Source organism: Camelus bactrianus, chromosome 2 (genome assembly GCF_048773025.1).
Source record: "Camelus bactrianus isolate YW-2024 breed Bactrian camel chromosome 2, ASM4877302v1, whole genome shotgun sequence".
NCBI lineage: Eukaryota > Metazoa > Chordata > Mammalia > Artiodactyla > Camelidae > Camelus > Camelus bactrianus.
In genome coordinates, this window is record NC_133540.1 from 56,252,709 (window position 1) to 56,273,073 (window position 20,365).

Below are 20,365 nucleotides of genomic sequence, written 5' to 3' on the forward strand. Positions count from 1 at the left end.
TAGCTGCAATTAGAGATTTCTGATATATAAACTTTAAAAACTGCAATTACATATTTTTTGGACCAAGAAAATTGGAGCTGCAAAAGTTATACTATGCCTAGTAGCAGCCGTTATTTCACACATTTGTCTTCCTCTTGAAATAATTTGAATGTACTGAAGTGTGATGTTATATTCCCATCTTGCTTTGCTGAAGGGACCCTTCAGATACCACTGGGAAAAACACTTGGGATTAAGTCAGCTCTGCATTATCCTTGAAAACTTCCAACCCAGGCCTTACATATTATTGCCTCACTGAGCATGACCATGTGATATTCCAAATACGACAGGGTTTATTAAAACTGAAAGGCACACTGCCTGTACTGAGGATTGGGCAATGGGGGCCAAGGCCTGGAAACAATGTAAAGGAAATCGGGCAGAACATCAAGATGTTCTAACTAGGCAACTATCATACCCTGCAGTAAACTGTTAAATCCATGTCAGCTACTGGAACTTTACCACAGAAGTCGTTCTGAAGCTAACCTACATGGCTGTCAAAAGTCATTAGGATGAAAAGTCCAAACAACTGCAACAATACATCACTTACTCAAAATCACTTTAGAAGAACTAAAAGGAAAATACATTTGTAGCTATGGTGAGCTGGTGAAGTGTCATATGGCTGAACCATTTGCATATAGAAAATAAAAATGAGTACAACTATTTTACCTTGGTTTTTGCATTGACATTTGCTCCCTGCTTCAGAAGAAAGTTGACCATTTTCACATTTCCATAGTGACAGGCCACGATTAAAGGAGTGTAACCAAGCTATAAATAATAATAATAAACAAATAAATAACTACTGTAGTGGTAAATACTCAAGGGATGGGGGATTAGGGAGAGCTTCGGTTATGGTAGATTGGGTAGAAATTCTGTTTGATGGTACAAATATTACTTGGCAAATGATACATGCGTTCTGTGGATATAAATATGAATAGGGACAGATCCCTGAACACAGGAACTTAACACAGCAAGGGAGACGTGTGTCCACTTAATCTGACAAAGAGCTAAGAGAAAGAGATGGATAATAGGATCTGAAAACAGGGTAGAGAGACTGAGTCTGATAGGAGGACCCAGAGGAGATGCATGAATAAATGTAGCCACTGTGAGCTCATAGAACTTCACGGCATTGCATTTCACAACCAAGGGCATGGAGGAGGCAAGCACAGGATGAGAACAGCAAGTCATCCCCACTAGCTGAAGTGATAAGGGAGAGAGGGTGGACTTAAGTCTGCAAAACTGGCGTCTTTTTGTAAAGAGTCCTATTATTGCTATCCATTTGGACTTAATTCTAGCAAAAATGGAGAAGCATTATAGATTTGTGAGCAGGAGAGAGTCATAAATAATTCAGAATGGGATTTTGAGGGGGGGATGGAGCTTAGACTAGGGGTGACCTAAATGGGGGCTACTGGGAATCATCCGAGTCAGAACTTGTCACAATACTGACAGTGACTTGCCCTACCTTTGTGTGAGCATCCTGGTCAGCCCCATGCTTGGTGAGAATATCAGCAACATTCACTTTATCTTCCTGGGCGGCAAGGTGTAAGGATGTGAGTCCACTCTGTAGAGAGAAGGGAAGCAAACGGGTACAGTTGAAGAAGATACACTGCATCATCTGTAATGTCACGTCTTGAAGAACTCCTGGAAAATTCATAGCCTCTCCCCAGGAACTGCATCTTTTGATATATAAGACAAACCCTCCAAGTTAATATGACTTCCTATCCAAGACATACTCTCGAAGTTAATCAACACTTTCTGCAAATTACATTTTCTATATTGGGTACTCATGATGTAAGACTTTAAAATAACTCAGCTAATAAGCTTGCAAATAACAGTCATTTCAAACCCATCTGTGCCTCCTGCTGAATCTATTTATTTACTCAAATAGTTGATCAGCCAATTACTACCTCTACTTGATAACCATGGCAACAATCCATATTTTCATCAATAAAATATCGTATCAATATAAAAAAGTCCAGAGTTACAGGAAATGAGTTCAGAATAATTTTCTCCAGCACCCAAAGATAGTATACTATGTTGGGGGTTCCTCTCTGTGCTAAATAAAAAGTAACCCCATCATTTATATAGAGCATCATAAATTGACCAGTGTTATGTAAATTTCCTGCCATATATCCATCAAGTAATTATTTTGATTAATTGAATATGCAAATAAAGTATAGTCAAGAATTAATAAAAGATAAAAACATGAGAAAGGAGGGGGAAAGTGGTTTATTTGGTCAGTGCCACAATCTGGCAGCCTCACTACATGTGTAAGTATCTTCCATCAAGCAAAACTGAAATTTAAAGAGTAGCTTTAAAACCTAAATCATTTGTATGTGTAGCAGGTGTTTCTTGAGTACCTTTCATATGCCAGGAAGTATTCTGGGCACTTGACTGTATCAGTGAACCAAAGCTTCTGCCTTCACAGAGCTTATATTCTAACTAACAGACTATCCATAACATGTGTTTCTCTCTTGCTACTGTTGTTCAAATACCTCGTATATTTGCCCTCTTCCTGTACATCCTGCAGCTCTATACTGAGGAACCTTACTTGTGCTCTGAGTCGGCACCCCCACTCCACCAATTTATATCCAACTAAAACGGACCAGACCTCTTGACCACGGCTTTGCAGGCCTGCTCTCCTGCATCAGGCTAGGTTGAGAAAGCTAAACCACATTCTTCAAAATTCATGATCTCTAGCCATGGTGTTACTTCTAGAGACTGACAAGTTCTCCGACCTTTAAAAAAATCTAAGTGATATCTACGGAGAAAAAAAAAACATCTCCAACTAGAGAAAAGGCTTTATACTTAAGAGCCTGAGGCTTTTTAATCCACATAGTTCTGGCTGAGTTCAGCTTTGCGTTTCATAAACCATGAGGATGAGATGGAAGATATACCCTTTTGCATTAAAATGTCATAACTTCTAAACAAATAGTATACAGTCCCAAAGTATAAACAGTATGAATATTAGGACAAAACAGAAGATTATTCTTCATCTTGATTTTCTCCATATTAAAATAGAGAACACAAAAATACTTCTCCTCAGAGATTCTGATCTTTTAAAAGTGTTACTGAAGTGATCATTAAATTAAGTGATCATCAAATATCTCAAAGGCATCTTTAATGGCATTTCAAATATATGTGCCGTTTTCTACTCTATTTGCAGAATGGATTTTCTACAATAAAAGATTGCAAACTAACAACCAGTATGAAAATCCTCTACAGTTTATTATGGTAAACATGCATACCTGAATCAAGCTACGTAAACCTTCCTAATAATTCAAAACAAATAGAAGATGTTGAAGGAGTTCTTTTCAAAAAAAGTAATTTATTTCCTAAGATGTGCTGGTGGACTCTACAACTGGTTCTATTTTATTATTACATGGTGGTTAGATAAGGATTGTAACATCATTTCTATATTATAGTTCTTACTGAGAAATAACCATTTGGAGAATATGAAATTAATGATTTCAGTTAGTCTTAAATAGAAAAAGAATGTATGTACTTTACAAATGCAATGGGAAAATTTATTATCGATTTGCTTATTACCAGAGATACTTCCACAGTTGCATTATCTTATAAGTATAATTATAAATTTATTTATTTTATATATAATTTATTTATTTGTTATCATAATTTATAATTATAAATACCAACCAAATTCAAGCTGGTATTTTTACATATTATATTGTTATTTAGGTATAACTTAACATATTTACTAAAGTTTTACTCTAGTGACAAATACATCATGCCTTTATTCTTAGGACACCATCCAATGTTGAAATCATTTTTATAAAGATAATATAAACTCTTGTGGTCCAAACTGATTATTTTTTTCTATTGCTGAGTGTGCAATTCAAAAATACTCATTAAGTATTTGCTGACTGACTGCTAAAACTCTCTCAAAGGAAGTAATATGTTTAGAAAAATACCATTGGGGAGAACATGGTGAACTGATTCCAGATACGTACGTACCATTTTAATGAATTAAAAATTATACAATCAGAAGCATTGCGTGATCAGTTCATGAACTGTCAAGAATTTCCATTCTACTCAAAGTCTTGCTTGATTTGTTTATGGATTTCTTGTGTTTATTTCGAAGGAAGATTTGTTTTTAATGGACAGTAAACACTTACACGACCCATCTGTATACTGATGTTAAATAAAATATTCTATTGTTGATTTCATGGTAAGAAGACTCCCAACAGGGTAAAAGACCACCTGAATGGCATGACTTTAATGACCACAAGGAAATCCATGCCCCAGACTTGAATGACTGTTTGTCTGACATACTGAACGTTGCCATAAGGCTTCATCATGTTCATTCTTGTTAAAATGCAAATATCTTTTGGAGGGCTAAGCCTATAATCAATCTCATCATACTTTAAAAAAGGATCTGTGAGGACTTCTGATAGAGAAGAGAGAAGTGCGTCAGGGCACGGGATGAACTGGAACACTTCTGAGTGACAGAGCCGCAGAACAGGACCCCAGAGGCATTCAAGACAGCCTGTCTTCCTCACAGCTTTCCTAAAGGACATATACTACATAACCTATTTACAAGTGTTACTAAGACTAATTTACAATCGAGTCCCCAAAAGTACTAATTAACTCGACAGGAGATGTGGAAAACATCTTATTTGTGTATTTGCAGAAAATCCTAAGAAACTTAATTTTCACTAAACCCATGCCATGTGCTACAAAAAAGCATTAAGTGATGTAAATGATGAACTGACTTATAAATACATGCTCCAGTTTTTTGTTTCCCAGCAGCTGGCTCCAGTGGAGTATATAGAAGTGTAAGATAAATATAAACCAGATGGATGGATGGATGGATAGATAGACAGATAGATAGATGATAGATAGATAAGGCTATAGATATATATGGAGAGAGACTGACACATACTTGTAAAAATCTAAATATTTTCATATTTGAATAATATCTTTTTTTGGTATATCCCTATTATTCTATTATGGTTAATATTCTTACCCACAAAGGCTATTCTCTTGAGCAAGGCTTAAATGAAAGAGGTGCTTTATTAAAAACACTGATTCTCTGACCACCACCACCATCACCCAGGCTAGGCTGAGGCTGGCTCAGAAATCTATGTTTACTGCCCCCTGCCCCAGTGCCTAGCTGAAAAATGACTTGGGTCATGGGCACAGACCAGCAGCTCAGAAGCACTCGTTTGAGCTGGACCCCAGATGAGGCTGCCACATCTCTTCCTCTCTGGAATTTGGAATTAGGACCAGCAGGTACTACAGCAATCTGGCCTGACTGCTTGAACTGCAGTGATGTTAACTCTTGGGAGCCATGGGGCAGCCTCTTTGTTCACATACCCAGAGAAGCAGAGGAAGCAGATCCACAGAGGGAGGTAAATGTAACTGACTTGCAGGGAAAAGTCAAGATGCAAACATGTAGCCCTATGGCTGGGCCTGTGAACCTCACTTCTTGTTTCCTTGTGGTTTTCCAGTCCCTCATGGGGCTTGACTCCTTTGCTACCCTTGAATTCTAGAGGATATCTCTGTTTCTTTTCAATACACACCCCCTTTTTGTTCCAAGTTATCTTTGATTGGTTTCTATTTACATTCATCCAGAAGACTCTTCACTAAAGCAAGAGTCAAAACCAGAATACCTTGGTTGACATGTGGATATTGGCTCCCTTGTCCAGAAGCAAGGTGACCATATCTGTGTGCCCCTCTTGTGAGGCCAGATGCAGTGGAGTGACTCCTTGTTTTGTCACAATGTTCGTCTCTGCGCCATAGTTCAGGAGTGTGGAAGCTATCTGCATTTGATTCTTCTTGGCAGCAATATGTAAAGGAGTATAGCCATTCTAAAAAATAATAATAATATCAAATTCATATATTGGAAGTTTAACAATTGCCCTGATAAATGTCTGAAGGAAATAAGAGTCTCTAATCAATAGGAACATTCAAAGTGAGTTTACGGTAAATTCAAATTCTTGCCCATCATAAGTTTCTGTCCAACAACACCCAAATCCTTGCAACCCATGTCACAAGGCATTCCATGCTACTTCCCTGGAAGACAGACACAGACACCAATGCCCCAAAGCTTAAAATCTCCCCCTCATAATGCTGCTCCTGAGAAGCAATAAGCCAGATTCCTCTTCTACAACTGTCCTTTAAATACCTGGAGATGGTTTTCATAGATCCCTTTAGTCTTCCCTTTTCCAGGCTAAATTTCCCATTCTTTCAACTATTCCTGACAGAAGCTCTATTTCTGGACCTCTCTCCATTAAGGACGACCTGTTCTGGACTGATTCTAGTTTGTCAATATAGCTCTTGAATTGTGCTGCCTAGAACTGAATGCTCTACTTCAGATATGGTTTTAGTTGCACAGAATAAAATGGAATTATTTATATGATCTTGGGTTTTTTTTTAATTAATTAATTTATTTATTTTTGTTTGGTTTTTCATGTGGGAGGCAATTAGGTTGTTTTTTTTTTTTAACGGAGGTACTGAGGATTGAACCCAGGACCTTGTGCATGCTAAGCACACACCCTACCACTGAGCTATACCCTCCCTCCTCTATGATCTTGTTATAACACTCCTACTAATATGCTTCTGGTTGGATTGTACTTTTTACTCATTCAACCACTATTTAGTAAGTACTAAGCATATGCATGCTAGGTGGGGATACCAAGGTGGACAAGACCTGATCTCTGTCTTTAAGGGGTTGCATCCTAGTGAAAAAGAAATGAAACAACAAAATTAGCTTATATGAATTCTGTGGTCAATTAAAACCCTGCATCTCCCCTTTGTCTCTACAAACTGCTGGCTCAAAAGCGGAAATCTGAAACTAATGGCTTTACGTGGAAGTTTGTGGAGAGGACGAGAGGAACTCATATTTTGCTTACAAGACCCAAACTTTAAACCCCATACTTAGGACCCAAAAAAAGCAAACAAACAAAATTCTGAACAAGTGTTAAGTCTAACCTATATTGCTTCCTTTCCTTTTCTTTATCGTCTGGTAGACTTTTCTATGAAAAATGTGTGAAAGAAATTGAAAACAGTAGCTTTGCCATTCACTGTGACGTACTGAGGGGAAAGACAGCAAGCATATTGATCAAGTGCTTCTCGTGAGACCCTAAGGAGAATTTTAGGTCCTGTTATTTCCTGAAGTCTAACTGCAAAGTGTACCAAAAATAAAAAGCAGTTTTGAGACTGTAAATGTCCTTATGTGTTGTCATGAAATCTTGATCCTCAAATGTCCCATTATCTATCCATTCTGTCTTCATCTCTCTAAGTCAAAGTCAGCATCTTTCAGTTCAGATGAATGATATTTCTCTTTAGGCTGCTCAGAAAACTTGACAGCAGCTCTTAGAAGTCTTTTCAGTGTCTGATCATAGGTCCTTGATGCTCCATGTGCTCTAGAACATCACACTGGGACCACAGATTCTACCAAATAAAAGGGCACATAGATTTTTGTAGACCCTAGAAGTTTAAACATTTTTTCTGCTAAAGTGAGTTTTCTGCAGCCCTAACTCGCCTCATTCCTGCAGCACAGGCTTTACCAAGGTTAAGCAAAGTATCAGTAAACTTACCGAGGTTAGGTAAAGTCAGAGACATATACAGAGGAGAACAGGGGAGTTTTAACAAAACAACATAAAAGGTCATCAAAGAGAGTGTAGAATTTTAGCAAGATAAGAGGTCTAACTGTCCAGCATGTACTTGACCTGCAAGTCTGAAAAACCATCTTACTCCACGTAGAGTAAAAGGTTTTGGAACCAAATAACAACAACAACATCAAACTCAATGAAGACTAAGAAAAGATTCTGGTCTCTGGCAGAAAGAAGCAAAGAGGTTCTGGGGTCCAAGGGACTGTATGTGTTGGGAGTGGGGTGGGAAACTGTAGTGAAGAGAGAGTCAAAAGTGTAGGTAAGGGTGAGGTCCCACCAAATGGAAGCTTCCTGGAGTGGCCCCAGAGCTAAAGGACTCATGCTTACTGACAGCCTGGGGCAGATGCGTGGAAGACACTGGAGGAGCCTCCTGACCCCACCCCGCTGTGGACTGTGGGGTGGAGGGTACTTTACCTAGCCATCTGGACTCTGTTCATCTGCATTGAAGAGTAAGGACCATACTCTATAGAGGCCAGAGATCAAGGCTACATCTGTCTCTTTAGAAAAACCATACACATTATTTTGTAATTTAGGTCTTCTCTTCCTGGTAGATTGAGAGTCCCTTGTGGGAGAGAACATGCATTTTAATTTTACTACAATCCTTTCGTTATACATATTAAGAGCTCAAATAAACTGTTGTGTTGGGTATTGATGAAGCCTTTCATCTCTTTGTTCAACATACGCAGCCTGGAAAGTTAATGAAAGAAATCCTGGCATATTCAATGAGCAGATTTTTCATTCTGTTGAAATAGTTGCTCAGTCTTCATTCTTTTATTCAGATGTATTGAGAACCCACATAAAATTGTACGAGACACCTCCAAGATATGCAAATGAAAATGACATGATTACTGTCCTCAAATAGTTCATAATATAGTACGAAAAAAGACATAAAACAAATGCAGAATTGATGTGATTATAGAGAAAGGGTTATAAAGGAATAAAAATGATATGTGTGATTATAAAATTTGTCCTCCTCTTTTGACAGTGTAATTATTTTATTGTAAGCTGTATATTTGTACCAACAAAATACCTATCTATGTATCTATTTATGTAGATAAAGATATATAAGTGTATCTATAGTTATGGGTACAAAGTTCTATATATAAATAGTTTGTTATATATAACTTATTTATATACACAACACTTGGTATATACAGAATTCACTTTTACATAGACCATTTCATTTTATTATATATGTAGAGTGTGTATAATTTAAATAGACATGTGAATATATATGTAAATATTTATACAGTAGAAGTAGAAATAATTCTCTCTCTACTGCTTTGGAACACCGTAGACCTAATGTTCAGAGTGCTGGCTCTAAAGTCAGATTGTCTGAGGTCAATCCAAGCTCTATCAATTATTAGTCATGTGACTTTGGACTTACAAATTAACCTATTTAAATCTCATTTTTGTATCTGTAAAAATTATGAGATTAAGTGAGATATGCTTATACTACAGCACTAGGTGCAGTTTTTGGCATATAATTGGTAATAGTTGTTTTATTATGTCATCTAATACAGCATGAATATTTTCCCATCACAAAAAATATTTTTTTCTTTTTAAATAAACTCTGACATGTTCTCAATATGTTTGTTGAATGAATAAACGAAAGATGTAACAATCACTTTATATGTTATATGACATTCATGTATATTTTCAGCATAAAAAAGGGGCAACTCAAATGGTGGGAAACACCCTGTCCAAGGGTTCATGTCTCAGTTGGAGCTGTTTTATGAGTTGGTGCTACATATAACCCCAAAATACATCCCTAGCCTAGGAACTTAAAAAGATGTAGGCTATAGCCCACACAAATGAAACATTTAAAAAACAAAGAAACAGAGTCTTTCAAACAGCACAATGAAAAATCTGAGGTCTGAAGGAAGGAATGAATAAAAAGGTAAGTGTATCATAACATTCTTTTTATACAGGAGGAGAAAAACCTGAACTGCCTTTCTTATGTTTCTCTTCTCAAAATTCATACTGCTGTCTCTAAAGCAGAGTGTTGGCAATCAAAATCTGAAGTGTCATCTTTACTGGCTCCTGGATACATCCCTGTAATATTGGCTGACTTAAAAAATCTTACAGGCTTTGCGGAAGAAACAGGGAGAAATGACAAAAAACAAAAAACAAAAAAAAGCTAGAACACTCCCTTACACCATATACAAAAATCAACTCAAAATGGATCAAAGACTTAAACATAAGACAAGATACAATAAACCTCCTAGAGGAAAACATAGGCAAAACATTATCTGACATACATTTCAAAAATTTTCTCCTAGAAGAAATAAAAGCAAGAATAAACAAATGGGACCTAATGAAACTTACAAGCTTCTGCACAGCAAAGGAAACCAGAAGTAAAACAAGAAGACAACCTAGGGAATGGGAGAAAATTTTTGCAAATGAAACCAACAAAAGCTTGATCTCCAGAATATATAAGCAGCTCATATGACTCAATAAGAAAAAAATAAACAACCCAATCCAAAAATGGGCAGAAGACCTAAACAAGCAATTCTCCAAGGAAGACATACAAATGATCAAAAGGCACATGAAAAAATGCTCAATATAACTAATTATCAGAGAAATGCAAATCAAAACTACAATGAGGTATCACCTCACACCAGTCAGAATGGCCGTCATTCAAAAATCCACAAATGACAAATGCTGGAGAGGCTGTGGAGAAAGGGGAACCCTCCTACACTGCTGGTGGGAATGCAGTTTGGTGCAGCCACTATGGAAAACAGTGTGGAGATTCCTCAAAAGACTAGGAATAGACTTACCATATGACCCAGGAATCCCACTCCTGGGCTTGTATCCAGAAGGAACCCTACTTTAGGATGACACCTGCACCCCAATGTTCATAGCAGCACTATTTACAATAGCCAAAACATGGAAACAGCCTAAATGTCCATCAACAGGTGACTGGATAAAGAAGAGGTGGTATATTTATACAATGGAATACTACTCAGCCATAAAAACTGACAACACAATGCCATTTGCAGCAACATGGATGCTCCTGGAGAATGTCATTTTAAGTGAAGTAAGCCAGAAAGAGAAAGAAAAATACCATATGAGATCGCTCATATGTGGAATCTAAAAAACAAAAACAAAAACAAACAAACAAACAAAAACAAAGCGTAAATACAGGACAGAAATAGACTCATAGACAGAGAATACAGACTTGTGGTTGCCAGGGTGGTGGAGGGTGGGAAGGGATAGACTGGGATTTCAAAACTGTAGAATAGATAAACAAGATTACACTGTATAGCACAGGGAAATATACACAAAATGTTACGATAACTCAGAGAAAAAAATGTGACAATGAGTGTGTATATGTCCATGAATGACTGAAAAAATGTGCTGAACACTGGAATTTGACACAACATTGTAAAGTGATTATAAGTCAATAAAAAATGTTAAAAAAATAAATAAAAACAAAAACAAAAACAAACAAAAACAAAAAAACAAACAAACAAAAACACCAAAAGCTACTCTTACCAGGACTAGTTAGTTGCAGGTATATCAATACCAAGTGTTTAAAAAAAAAAACAAAACACAATTCCCACATGCTGTCAGAGTAGTCACACTCTGTCTATAAATTCTCTCTATGGTCCTCACCTTGGCAGTGGCATGAGGGGACGCACCCTTCTCCAGTAATAGCAGCGCCACCTTCTGGTTGTCATAATGAGCAGCAACATGGAGCGGGGTAAGGCCATTCTGTAAAGGGTGTGTTTTAAGTTTCAGCATTAATCAATTAGCATTAGTTGCCCTGAAGCTGCCAGGATACTTGGAAACTGATATTGATTAAGTCCGTGTTAATTAATTAATGTAGTCAATAGGAAAAAATCAAAATAGATACCTAATGAATTTCATATTAGAAACGTTAACTAAAACTGTAAATGATCCGATGAGCATACAATCAGCACAGGGCATCTTGATTCCACCATAAATAAAAGTCTAAATGCTATGTAACAATTACTACAGTAACACTGCAGGGATTCTTCATACAGAGAAGTTCCGGGCCCTGCTGTGACAAGAACACACGTTTGAGGCGCAGCTTTAAACCCCTTCTGAATCAGTGAGTACGTGGACAGGTTACGGACAGACACCTCCATTATCTCAAAGCCGTTTCATCAGTTATATTCAAATTCCTTTCACAAGAGTGAGAAAAATATCTTGAAACAGATCTCCCAAGCTCCCAACTTGACCAAGTTATACAACAAACATATTACTGAAAACTTTTACCTTCCCTGCAGAATCTGCGGCAGCACGGCGTTGCAAGAGAAGTTTTGCTACATCCAGGCTTCCGTACTTGGCTGCTACGTGCAGGGGGGTAAAACCCTTCTGCAAACGTGAAGAACAAAAGTAAAACGCAGTATTTATCCTTGTGACTCCAAACAAAATCTTTTTTATTTGTTCACATATTAAGCAAACTGTTGATTCCCATTTGGGAAAAATGCTAGAAGCATTAAATCTGTTATCCATAAAAAAGGAGTAGGATAAAGAATAAAATGTAACATGCAAGAGTTTGGCTTGATCGACTGAGCAAAAGAAGTTTTATTTTGAGGGCTTTGGAGACTGAAATTTGACTTCATAGGTTTGTGGAATTTATAACAGCCACTAGTGTGAGTAAAATGGCTCTGATTTGTGAGTTAAAAAAAAACCTTTTTCTTGCCTCTAAAAATAATAGGATTGTGACAATATCTGACTTCTGTCCAATTCTTCTTTTTTCTATTTTTTTATTTTTAATAATACTTGAATTCCAAATTTCTTTAAGGTTTAGAGAATTTCAGCATCCATGAGAAGAAAAATCAATTCTTTGTAATTAAGCTGATCTGCATTTTCTACAGAAATTGCAAGATAAATGGTCAGCAGAACAAAAAGTGTTCATCATTAACAAGCAGACTCATCTTGACTGTTACCACTTTTCCCAGAAGATCCACACTGTATATAAGACCATTCCTCTTGGAAAATACATTCTAGTTCTGACATGACGTTGAGCTGATTAACACCAGACTATTTTAAAGACACAGCTTTAAAGCTTTTTTAAAGACTGATCTCCTACACAAGTTTATACGTACAGATTCAGTGTGTTGTGTGCCTAACTAATGTCACTGTTATGAGCAGTGTGTTACGTATACAGCCAAGTCTCTGGATTCAGATCTCAAGGATGGCACGGTTCCTACACCATGATCTCAAATCCATCCTCTTGGCCAGACAGTCTAACCACATGCCTTTCTGGCCCTACAGTTGGGGTGGGAGTCTCAAGCTGATCAGGGTCTGCAAAACACACACAGCAAATATGCCTGGGTTAAGTAGTCTAAGATACACTTATATTCCAGACAATTGAATCCCTCATCAGAATCCAGAATAGCCCTCAAGAAGCAATATTGCTTCTTCACAGTGTCACTACACAAAATTATTTTTAGCTAAGATGTTTTCCTTTTTTTTCTTCCTTCCTTCCTTCCTCCCTCCCTCCCTCTTTCCCTCTCTCCCTCCCTCTCTCTCTCTCTCTCTCTTTCTTTCTTACTTAACATTAGGTACTAATAAGACCTTGGAGGGGAGTAAATCTGCTTTTCCCAAGTGTCTAACAAGTACTGGAAGTCCATTTAAGCCAACATTTGTTGTTAATGCTCTCCTCCCTCCAATCAATGCACATAATGACTGGGGTGACACCTAGGATGAGGTAGAGTTCTTTGAGACAAACCACATGGTAAGGAAGAAAAAATAAACTCCTTACCCTTAACGTCCTGCTGGAATAGTGATCGAGCCCCTTTGTAAATTTAGAAACTATTATTAGATGAAACTACAGACTCTTTACTGTAGAATCACAAAATAGAGTTTGGAAAGCATCGCTTGAGTCACATCTTCCTTCCTCGCCTATGTTAATCTCATCAGGATTTCATTTACCCTCTGATATTTATAAACTCTTTAACAGCTTTAACGATGATGAGTCAACTTCTCTTCAGAACCCCAGTCTGTTCCACTGTTGAGCTGTTTTAATAGTTTCTTCCATTTCTCTGTCCTAATTTACTATTGCTTTAGATATAGTTTAAATTCTAAAAATCTCTAGAAGACCAGGGACTATGTTTTATTCTATTTCTGTATTTGACTTATCTGAATTTCATTTATCACCTTCATCTGATGAGACAATCACTCGGTCTCTCTTCGGTAATTATTACTATTATTATTGGTATTGCTATTATACAGCTGACCCTGGAACAAACCGGGTTCGAACTGTGGAGGTTCACTTATATGTGGATTTTTGTTTCCACTATAAATACTACAGTACTTCACAGTCTGTAAGTGGTTGAATCCAAGGATGTGGAGCCACGGAAATGGAGGAACCCAAGGAAGTGTGGCTATGAGGGCCGACTGTAAGTTATATGAGAATTTTCAACTGCGTGAAGGGTTGGAGCCCCTAACACCCTCGTTGTTGTTTAAGGATCACCTATATTTTTGTTGTTCAGTTTCTGATATTTTTTTTAAGACTTAAAAAAATCCTTTCAGCCCTTCAGATTTCAGCATTTGAATAATTACCAATTTCTTACACCAAACATATTTTACAGCCATAGGCAACTAGGTAAGTCATAACGGTTAGCAGACTGCTCCCACCACTAGGACAGATGTCATTGCCATCCTTCAGTTTACACCTGCAAACTTCCTTCTCCCTCAGATGCTGTATTTATGCTGTATTTGTGGGAATTATTTTGTCCTGAGAACAATTCGCTTGCTGTCGGCTGTAATGGGTCTCACCCTCCTGCTCTTCTGCACCAGCCCAATTTCTTATGCTCTAAGTAGATGTGCTCATGTTTTATTCTAAGTCATATCCAAATAGTGGATCACAAATAGGATGTGTCAAGTGGAGGGGAAATTACTCTGCCCTCACATGAAACTTTGAAAATAAGTAAAGTTCTTCGTTAGATGTATGTTCTTCGTATATTTTTTATTAGATGACAAAACAACTAATAAAGTGTGATTCTCCAGCCCAGTAGTTTAGATGCTGTGTAGCTAGTAAAGTTTAGAGAGCAGAAAGGGTGTGATCGCTGATACCAGGGTTGGGAAAACCAAAGATTAAGTAAAGTGAACTTCTAGGTGGTACTAAAACTCTTAAAACAAATACAGTCTTGCCAATCTAATGCAATTTTCTCTTCCTCATTAGTAATACCAGCTCAATGTATTGGGGGACCTTACTTTTCCCTCTTGGGAATATATTGCAGATTTTCTAATGGAAAGTCAAGAGAAAGTAGCCCTTGCTTTGTGGAAATCACCTTAGTTAAAATACTAGATAGTTGCCCTAGAAACAACACTGGCATTAGTTAGAAGAATAGAACCCAGCACTCATTACTGAAGATGTTGTATGTAATCTCACAATCCCCTTTGTCATTTAGAAAATGAATCTAAAAAATTCAAAGAGAAGGAAGTAAGTCAGAGGCTTCAAGGGGCTCTACCCTTCTTGATCTCTGTGTAATAGAGAAGGAGGACCCTGACCTAGGATTCCTCCTGGTCCATGTCAGCGTGAAGCCATTCCCCTTACCTTCGTAGCTAAGGAGTGGGCTGCTCCTGCTTCCAGGAGGACAGATGCTACGTCCACCTGGCCCTCCCTGGCGGAGATGTGCAGTGGCGTGTACCCATTTGTAGTGGCCGCATCTGGATGAGCCATATGCTGTAGAAGCAGCTGAACGATTTCTGTCTTACCCAGGCGGGAGGCGATATGCAAAGGCGTCTGTTCCTCCTACAACTCAAGTCAAGTGAGAAGTTAGTGCCAGGACAGACCAAACTTCACTGGTAAGACATCTCACTCAGACATTTCACCATGTCTTCTTAGAATCTCCGGGAAACCCTACCCAAAAGGAAATCATTGCTGCTCCAAACACAATTAATTTTATCTCTTCTTGTAGAATGACCTGCTTGGTCACAAAATCTTCCTTAGATTTTTTAAGAGTATGCACTTCCATGAACTTGCTCATTGTTTCCTAGGCATACCAAAATGTCTCTCAGCTCATTAAGGCTTCAGTTCTCACTTATGTTTAAATATAAACTAGCCCATGGTGCTGAATAAGAAAGAAGTCTAGTCCAGAAGTCCTAAGACCTAGATTCTCATCCAGAAGCTTTCACTAAGAGACAGTATTTACTCTGGGAACTGTATCAAGAGAAGAAGAATCAAGGATGCTGGGAAGACTTCGTTCTTACTGCACTCAGCTATCCAGTGGTGGAAATTGCTAGTATTTCCTGCAGGGACAGACTGTGGATAAAGAAGATATTGTAATTTGATTTAAAAAGATGTTATTCCAGGAAATGTTGCAGACAAGTCTGGGACTTGCGTCCAGGACTTCAAAGATGAAATGGGAGTCCAGCAAGAAGCAAACAGTGTGGAGTCTTTGCCAAATTCTTTTCATTTAAAAACAGGGGGAGGAGACAGCTGGTATAAGGGGCAGGGAGGACATGCTTGAGGAGGCTTGAGAAATCACCCAACCCTAGTGTGTGGTCAGGAAAATGTTTTCAGTGTTAAGAAAACCAGGCCAAACCATCCTCTTGTAAACAGAAAATTGTCTGTAACCTTAGTGATGAAAAGAGGTATATCTTTATAATCTGCCCAGGGGGATGTCATAACAAAGGTGAGGAAGGAAAAGCTAGGCCAGTGTCCAGGGCTAAGAATGAATGGAGAAGACAGAACAGGGTAAGGAAGAGCTGTTCAAATAAATCCAGCATCTTAAAATTATAAGGAAAAGAGTCTTAAGACGGAGCTACAGGAAGAGATGAAACAGCACTGTATGCATTTCAGGGAGGTAAGAACTAGATAATAATAGTAATAATATAGTAACAATATAATTATTTTAGTAACAGAACTGGAATTTTAGAAACATTTGCACTTTATAAACTTCCTTATAACAGAACCTATCCTTATAATGGACCTGAAAGGAAGATATAAAATATATTATTCAACCATTTTTTTAGAGAAAGGAAATTAAGAGGAATTAAATGAGTTCTCCAGGATTGTCCAAAGTCACTCAGGTATTCAAACAGGACTTGAATTCAGGCATTGGATTCTAAAGACACATCTTTGTCTATACATCCAATATATTAGTGACAAAACTAACAGGACAAGGGTACTCTCAATAGGGAAGGAGACTGATGACACTTTATAAGATACAACTTTCTCTGAAATATACAGGAGAAAAGAGAGGAATGGAGAGAATTAACAGTTACAAAAATAAATGGATAGTAAAACAAACAATAACCATCAAAAGACCAAAGAACTTGAGAATAGCTATCATGAACATCTGTTGTTTTAGGGTTTCCCTTCTTGGACTTCTGCCCAGCTGAATTTGATTGAGGTTGGTATTGCAACTGACACACTCTAAGATGTGTTTTCAACTCTAATTTGAAAAGATACATGCACCCCAATGTTCACAGCAGCACTATTTACAATAGCCAAGACATGGAAGTAACCTAAGTGCCCATAGACAGATGACTAGATAAAGAAGTTCTGGTATATATACAAGGGAATACTAATCAGCCATAAAAAAGAATTAAACAATGCCGTTTGCAGCAACATTGATGGATCTAGAAATTAACACTAAGTGTTAATTACTAAGTTACTAAGTGTTAAGTAAGCCACACAGTGAAAGGCAAATATCATGTCCCTTATATGTGGAATCTAAAAAATGATTCAAATGAACTTATTTACAAAACAGAAACAGACTCACAGACATAGAAAACAAATTTATGGTTACCAAAAGGGAAAGAGGGGAGAAGGGATAAATTAGGAGTTTGGGGTTAGCAGATACTGTATAGCACAGGGAACTACATTCAGTATCTTGTAATAACCTACAATGAAAAAGAATATGAAAAAGAAAATATGTATGTATAACTGAATCACTATGCTGTACACCAGAAACTAACACAACATTGTAAATCAACTATACTTCAATAAAAAATAAATAAAAAAAATAAAATGTGTTTTCAGTGAGCAAGAGGGAGAGTTGGGGCATTGGTGACCCTTTAACCCATAGCTGAGAAGTGGTAATCCTTGACTGGTGATGGCCAAGTAACTGGTTAAATTATCAACTAGTGTCTCTTGGTTCTTAGACCACAGAGCATTAAGGTACTTATTTTGAAAAACAAAAGTTAAAAAATAAGCTGTCTTGCCCATTTTCTTCAACTTTTGGTTCAGTCTTATTTGAAAGTGTAAAAGGGAAGAACATACACATTTGGTAAGTCTTTCCACCTGTAATCAGAGATTATGAGATCTTTGAAGATTTGGGTACTTGTTTCCCTGTTGAATTGGAAAAGTTGAATTTGCAGCCCCAAGCTAAACCTAATTCAATCCAAGGCAAAGAACTGGGAAAGCACAGAAGATAATGTTCATGGGAAGAGCTAAAGAAAATGTGTGCAGCTCGAACCCCTACGTCTCTTCCAAATATAAGGGGCAATAATTCCCTCATCATGCAGCATCACTGACTGGGACACATCCTTGTCCAGGGAGAGATGTGCACTGTCCTACCACCACTACTAGTTTTCAAAATTAGGGAGACTTGCTGAGCCTCAACTCCTCTTACCAAAAGACAGAAATAGCAACGGCTGGAACAAGATTCAAATGCTTGATAAGATTTCTGCTATTAGTTACTAGCTAACAGGATTCCCAGGAACCAGATCTACTGGCAGCTAATGAAAGTTTTAGGTGAGTTAAGTTTTAAGTAAGTTTAAGCCTGGGGGCCCTGTGATTGCTCCATCCCTAAAGCAAATGCCAGAGCCCCGTATTGTGCCAACAGAACATGGGTACCTAAAGCAAGAGAGCTCCCAGAAGGGCAGGCCCCAGTGGCCCTCTCGGTTATGTCCATGGAGGACCTGGATGCGAAAGGCCCTTCCTGAGAGCAGGGCCTGGAGGACAAGCGCGCTGGCCGACCCGCGGACTCAGGCCATGCCAGCCCCTGCTCTCCAGTCTGTCCAGCAAATATATCCTATGCCCTTGACTGGCGAATAGAGAATGTCACCTGCACTTTTAAAAAAAGAGACATTACTGTGATGATATGACTTTTCTTTCATTATAAAACAAGAATAACATCAAGGCTGCCTGTGCATCACTGGATTCTGTATGGAGGTCTGTGAGAAAAATGCCACAAAACTCCTAGTCAGAGACTGTTATGAAAGTCTGGAAAGGAGTTTCAAGGTATCTAAGTCCAGCCTTCTGTTTTAATGATAAAGACCTGGAAGCGAAATGACTTGCCAAAAATGACAATTTGTATGACTCCAGCCAGATGCTTTTATTTCAATATAATACTATTTCTAAAATGGACCCACAACAGTTAGATTCAAGCTGAAGTGAGTTCCAGCTTAGGTGTATCAAATATTGAAGAAGGAGAGAAAGTATTGAAATATTCCATGAGAATCCCAAAGATTCTAGTACAAAAGAACAGCACAGAAAAGGAAGTAGAAGATACTGATAAAATATCTAAAGTAAACAAAGAAGGTGAAAAAAGCAACTGGCAAATTCTTTAAAAGAAGAAAAAAATGAACTTGTGGGAGAATTAGAAACAGGATAATCCAATCACGCAATCTCTAGGGTCAACATTCTTATGTTTTGGAATGGTGGAAGGGCAGAATGTCTAAATATGGAAATCAGAATAAGAAAAAAAGTAGAATTCATCATAAAAAAGGAGGAAAGTCAAACAAATGAAGGAAAAACATTAAAACTTTGAATATGATTTGTTTTTATGTAACTAGCAAGGAACGTCTATGGAAATTTGATTGGCTTTGGTGGTAAGAAATAAATTAATATGTATGGTATCTATAAAATAGAGGTAAAATGTTAAAATTCAGGCAAATGAATATATACATGGAAGTGCTTTCATAAGTAAAAAAAAAAATTAAAATGTTAGTCAATTCCAAATTTCTTAGATGCAAAATTCTACATTTTTTCAAATGTTAATGTTTCTGTGATTAAAGTGCATTTTCCATTGTGTATATTTACTGCACCATTTATTTTTTTGCCTAAAAAATTGTTACTGAATCAGTGCTTTCACATGTCCTTGGCATTTCACAGTCCTTGGCATTTCCACATAAAGAGAGGAAGAACAGCACCATCCCCGGAAGATGGAACTCATGCACACAAGAGAAGAGAACCCCGCACACCAGCACCTACCCTGGCTCTGGCATCGACAAGGGCACCATTTCTCAGGAGGCATCGGACCACTTCCACCTGCCCTGCCCGGGCTGCCATGTGCAGTGCAGTCTCCCCACGCTGCCGGGAAACAAACATTGTTGAATCATAAGTGAACCCACTGCTCTGGATGGCATAGAATAAAAATGTGTCTTTTTGTGAAAGACACCAATATAGCCAAAGGTTTTAGCAATCTATGAAAAATCATAATTATTTATAATTGGTTAGCCTGGAAAAAACAGTTTTGTATCTTCTCCATCTTCAGAAGGATAAAAAAAATGTTTATTTGTTTTATTTTTTCACACTCCATGACAAACCAGAGAACTTACCAAACATTCAGGATACCCTGAGGTTTAATTTCACAATCAGTATGGCATAACCTAAATTACTTTTGGTAATATAAAGCTACCTTTCATCCTTCAAACCTAAAATCTTGACTATGTGATTACAACTTGATCTCGTTTTCATGAGAAACTCTAGGTACTGAAGAGCAAGTCAACACAGTGCAAAAAAAAAAAAAAAATCACATCAT

The 20,365-nt window shown here is 37.6% G+C and overlaps 1 protein-coding gene across 28 annotated transcripts in view; it reads right to left on the bottom strand.

The window, feature by feature from the left end:
• The window catches only part of ANK2 (ankyrin 2), a 601,138-nt gene that overhangs the window by 90,226 nt on the left and 490,547 nt on the right, over positions 1 to 20,365 (bottom strand). For 21 of the 28 annotated variants that reach the window (XM_074341892.1, XM_074341900.1, XM_074341899.1 and 18 more), the window contains 7 exons: positions 19,816 to 19,914; positions 15,208 to 15,405; positions 11,916 to 12,014; positions 11,289 to 11,387; positions 5,667 to 5,864; positions 1,496 to 1,594; positions 703 to 801 (listed from right to left, as the gene is read on the bottom strand). In XM_074341892.1, coding sequence (XP_074197993.1) covers positions 703 to 801; positions 1,496 to 1,594; positions 5,667 to 5,864; positions 11,289 to 11,387; positions 11,916 to 12,014; positions 15,208 to 15,405; positions 19,816 to 19,914 — 891 coding nt within the window. The remainder of the gene's footprint in view (positions 1 to 702; positions 802 to 1,495; positions 1,595 to 5,666; positions 5,865 to 11,288; positions 11,388 to 11,915; positions 12,015 to 15,207; positions 15,406 to 19,815; positions 19,915 to 20,365) is intronic. The other 7 variants (XM_074341990.1, XM_074342006.1, XM_074341898.1 and 4 more) reach the window with 1 other exon arrangement.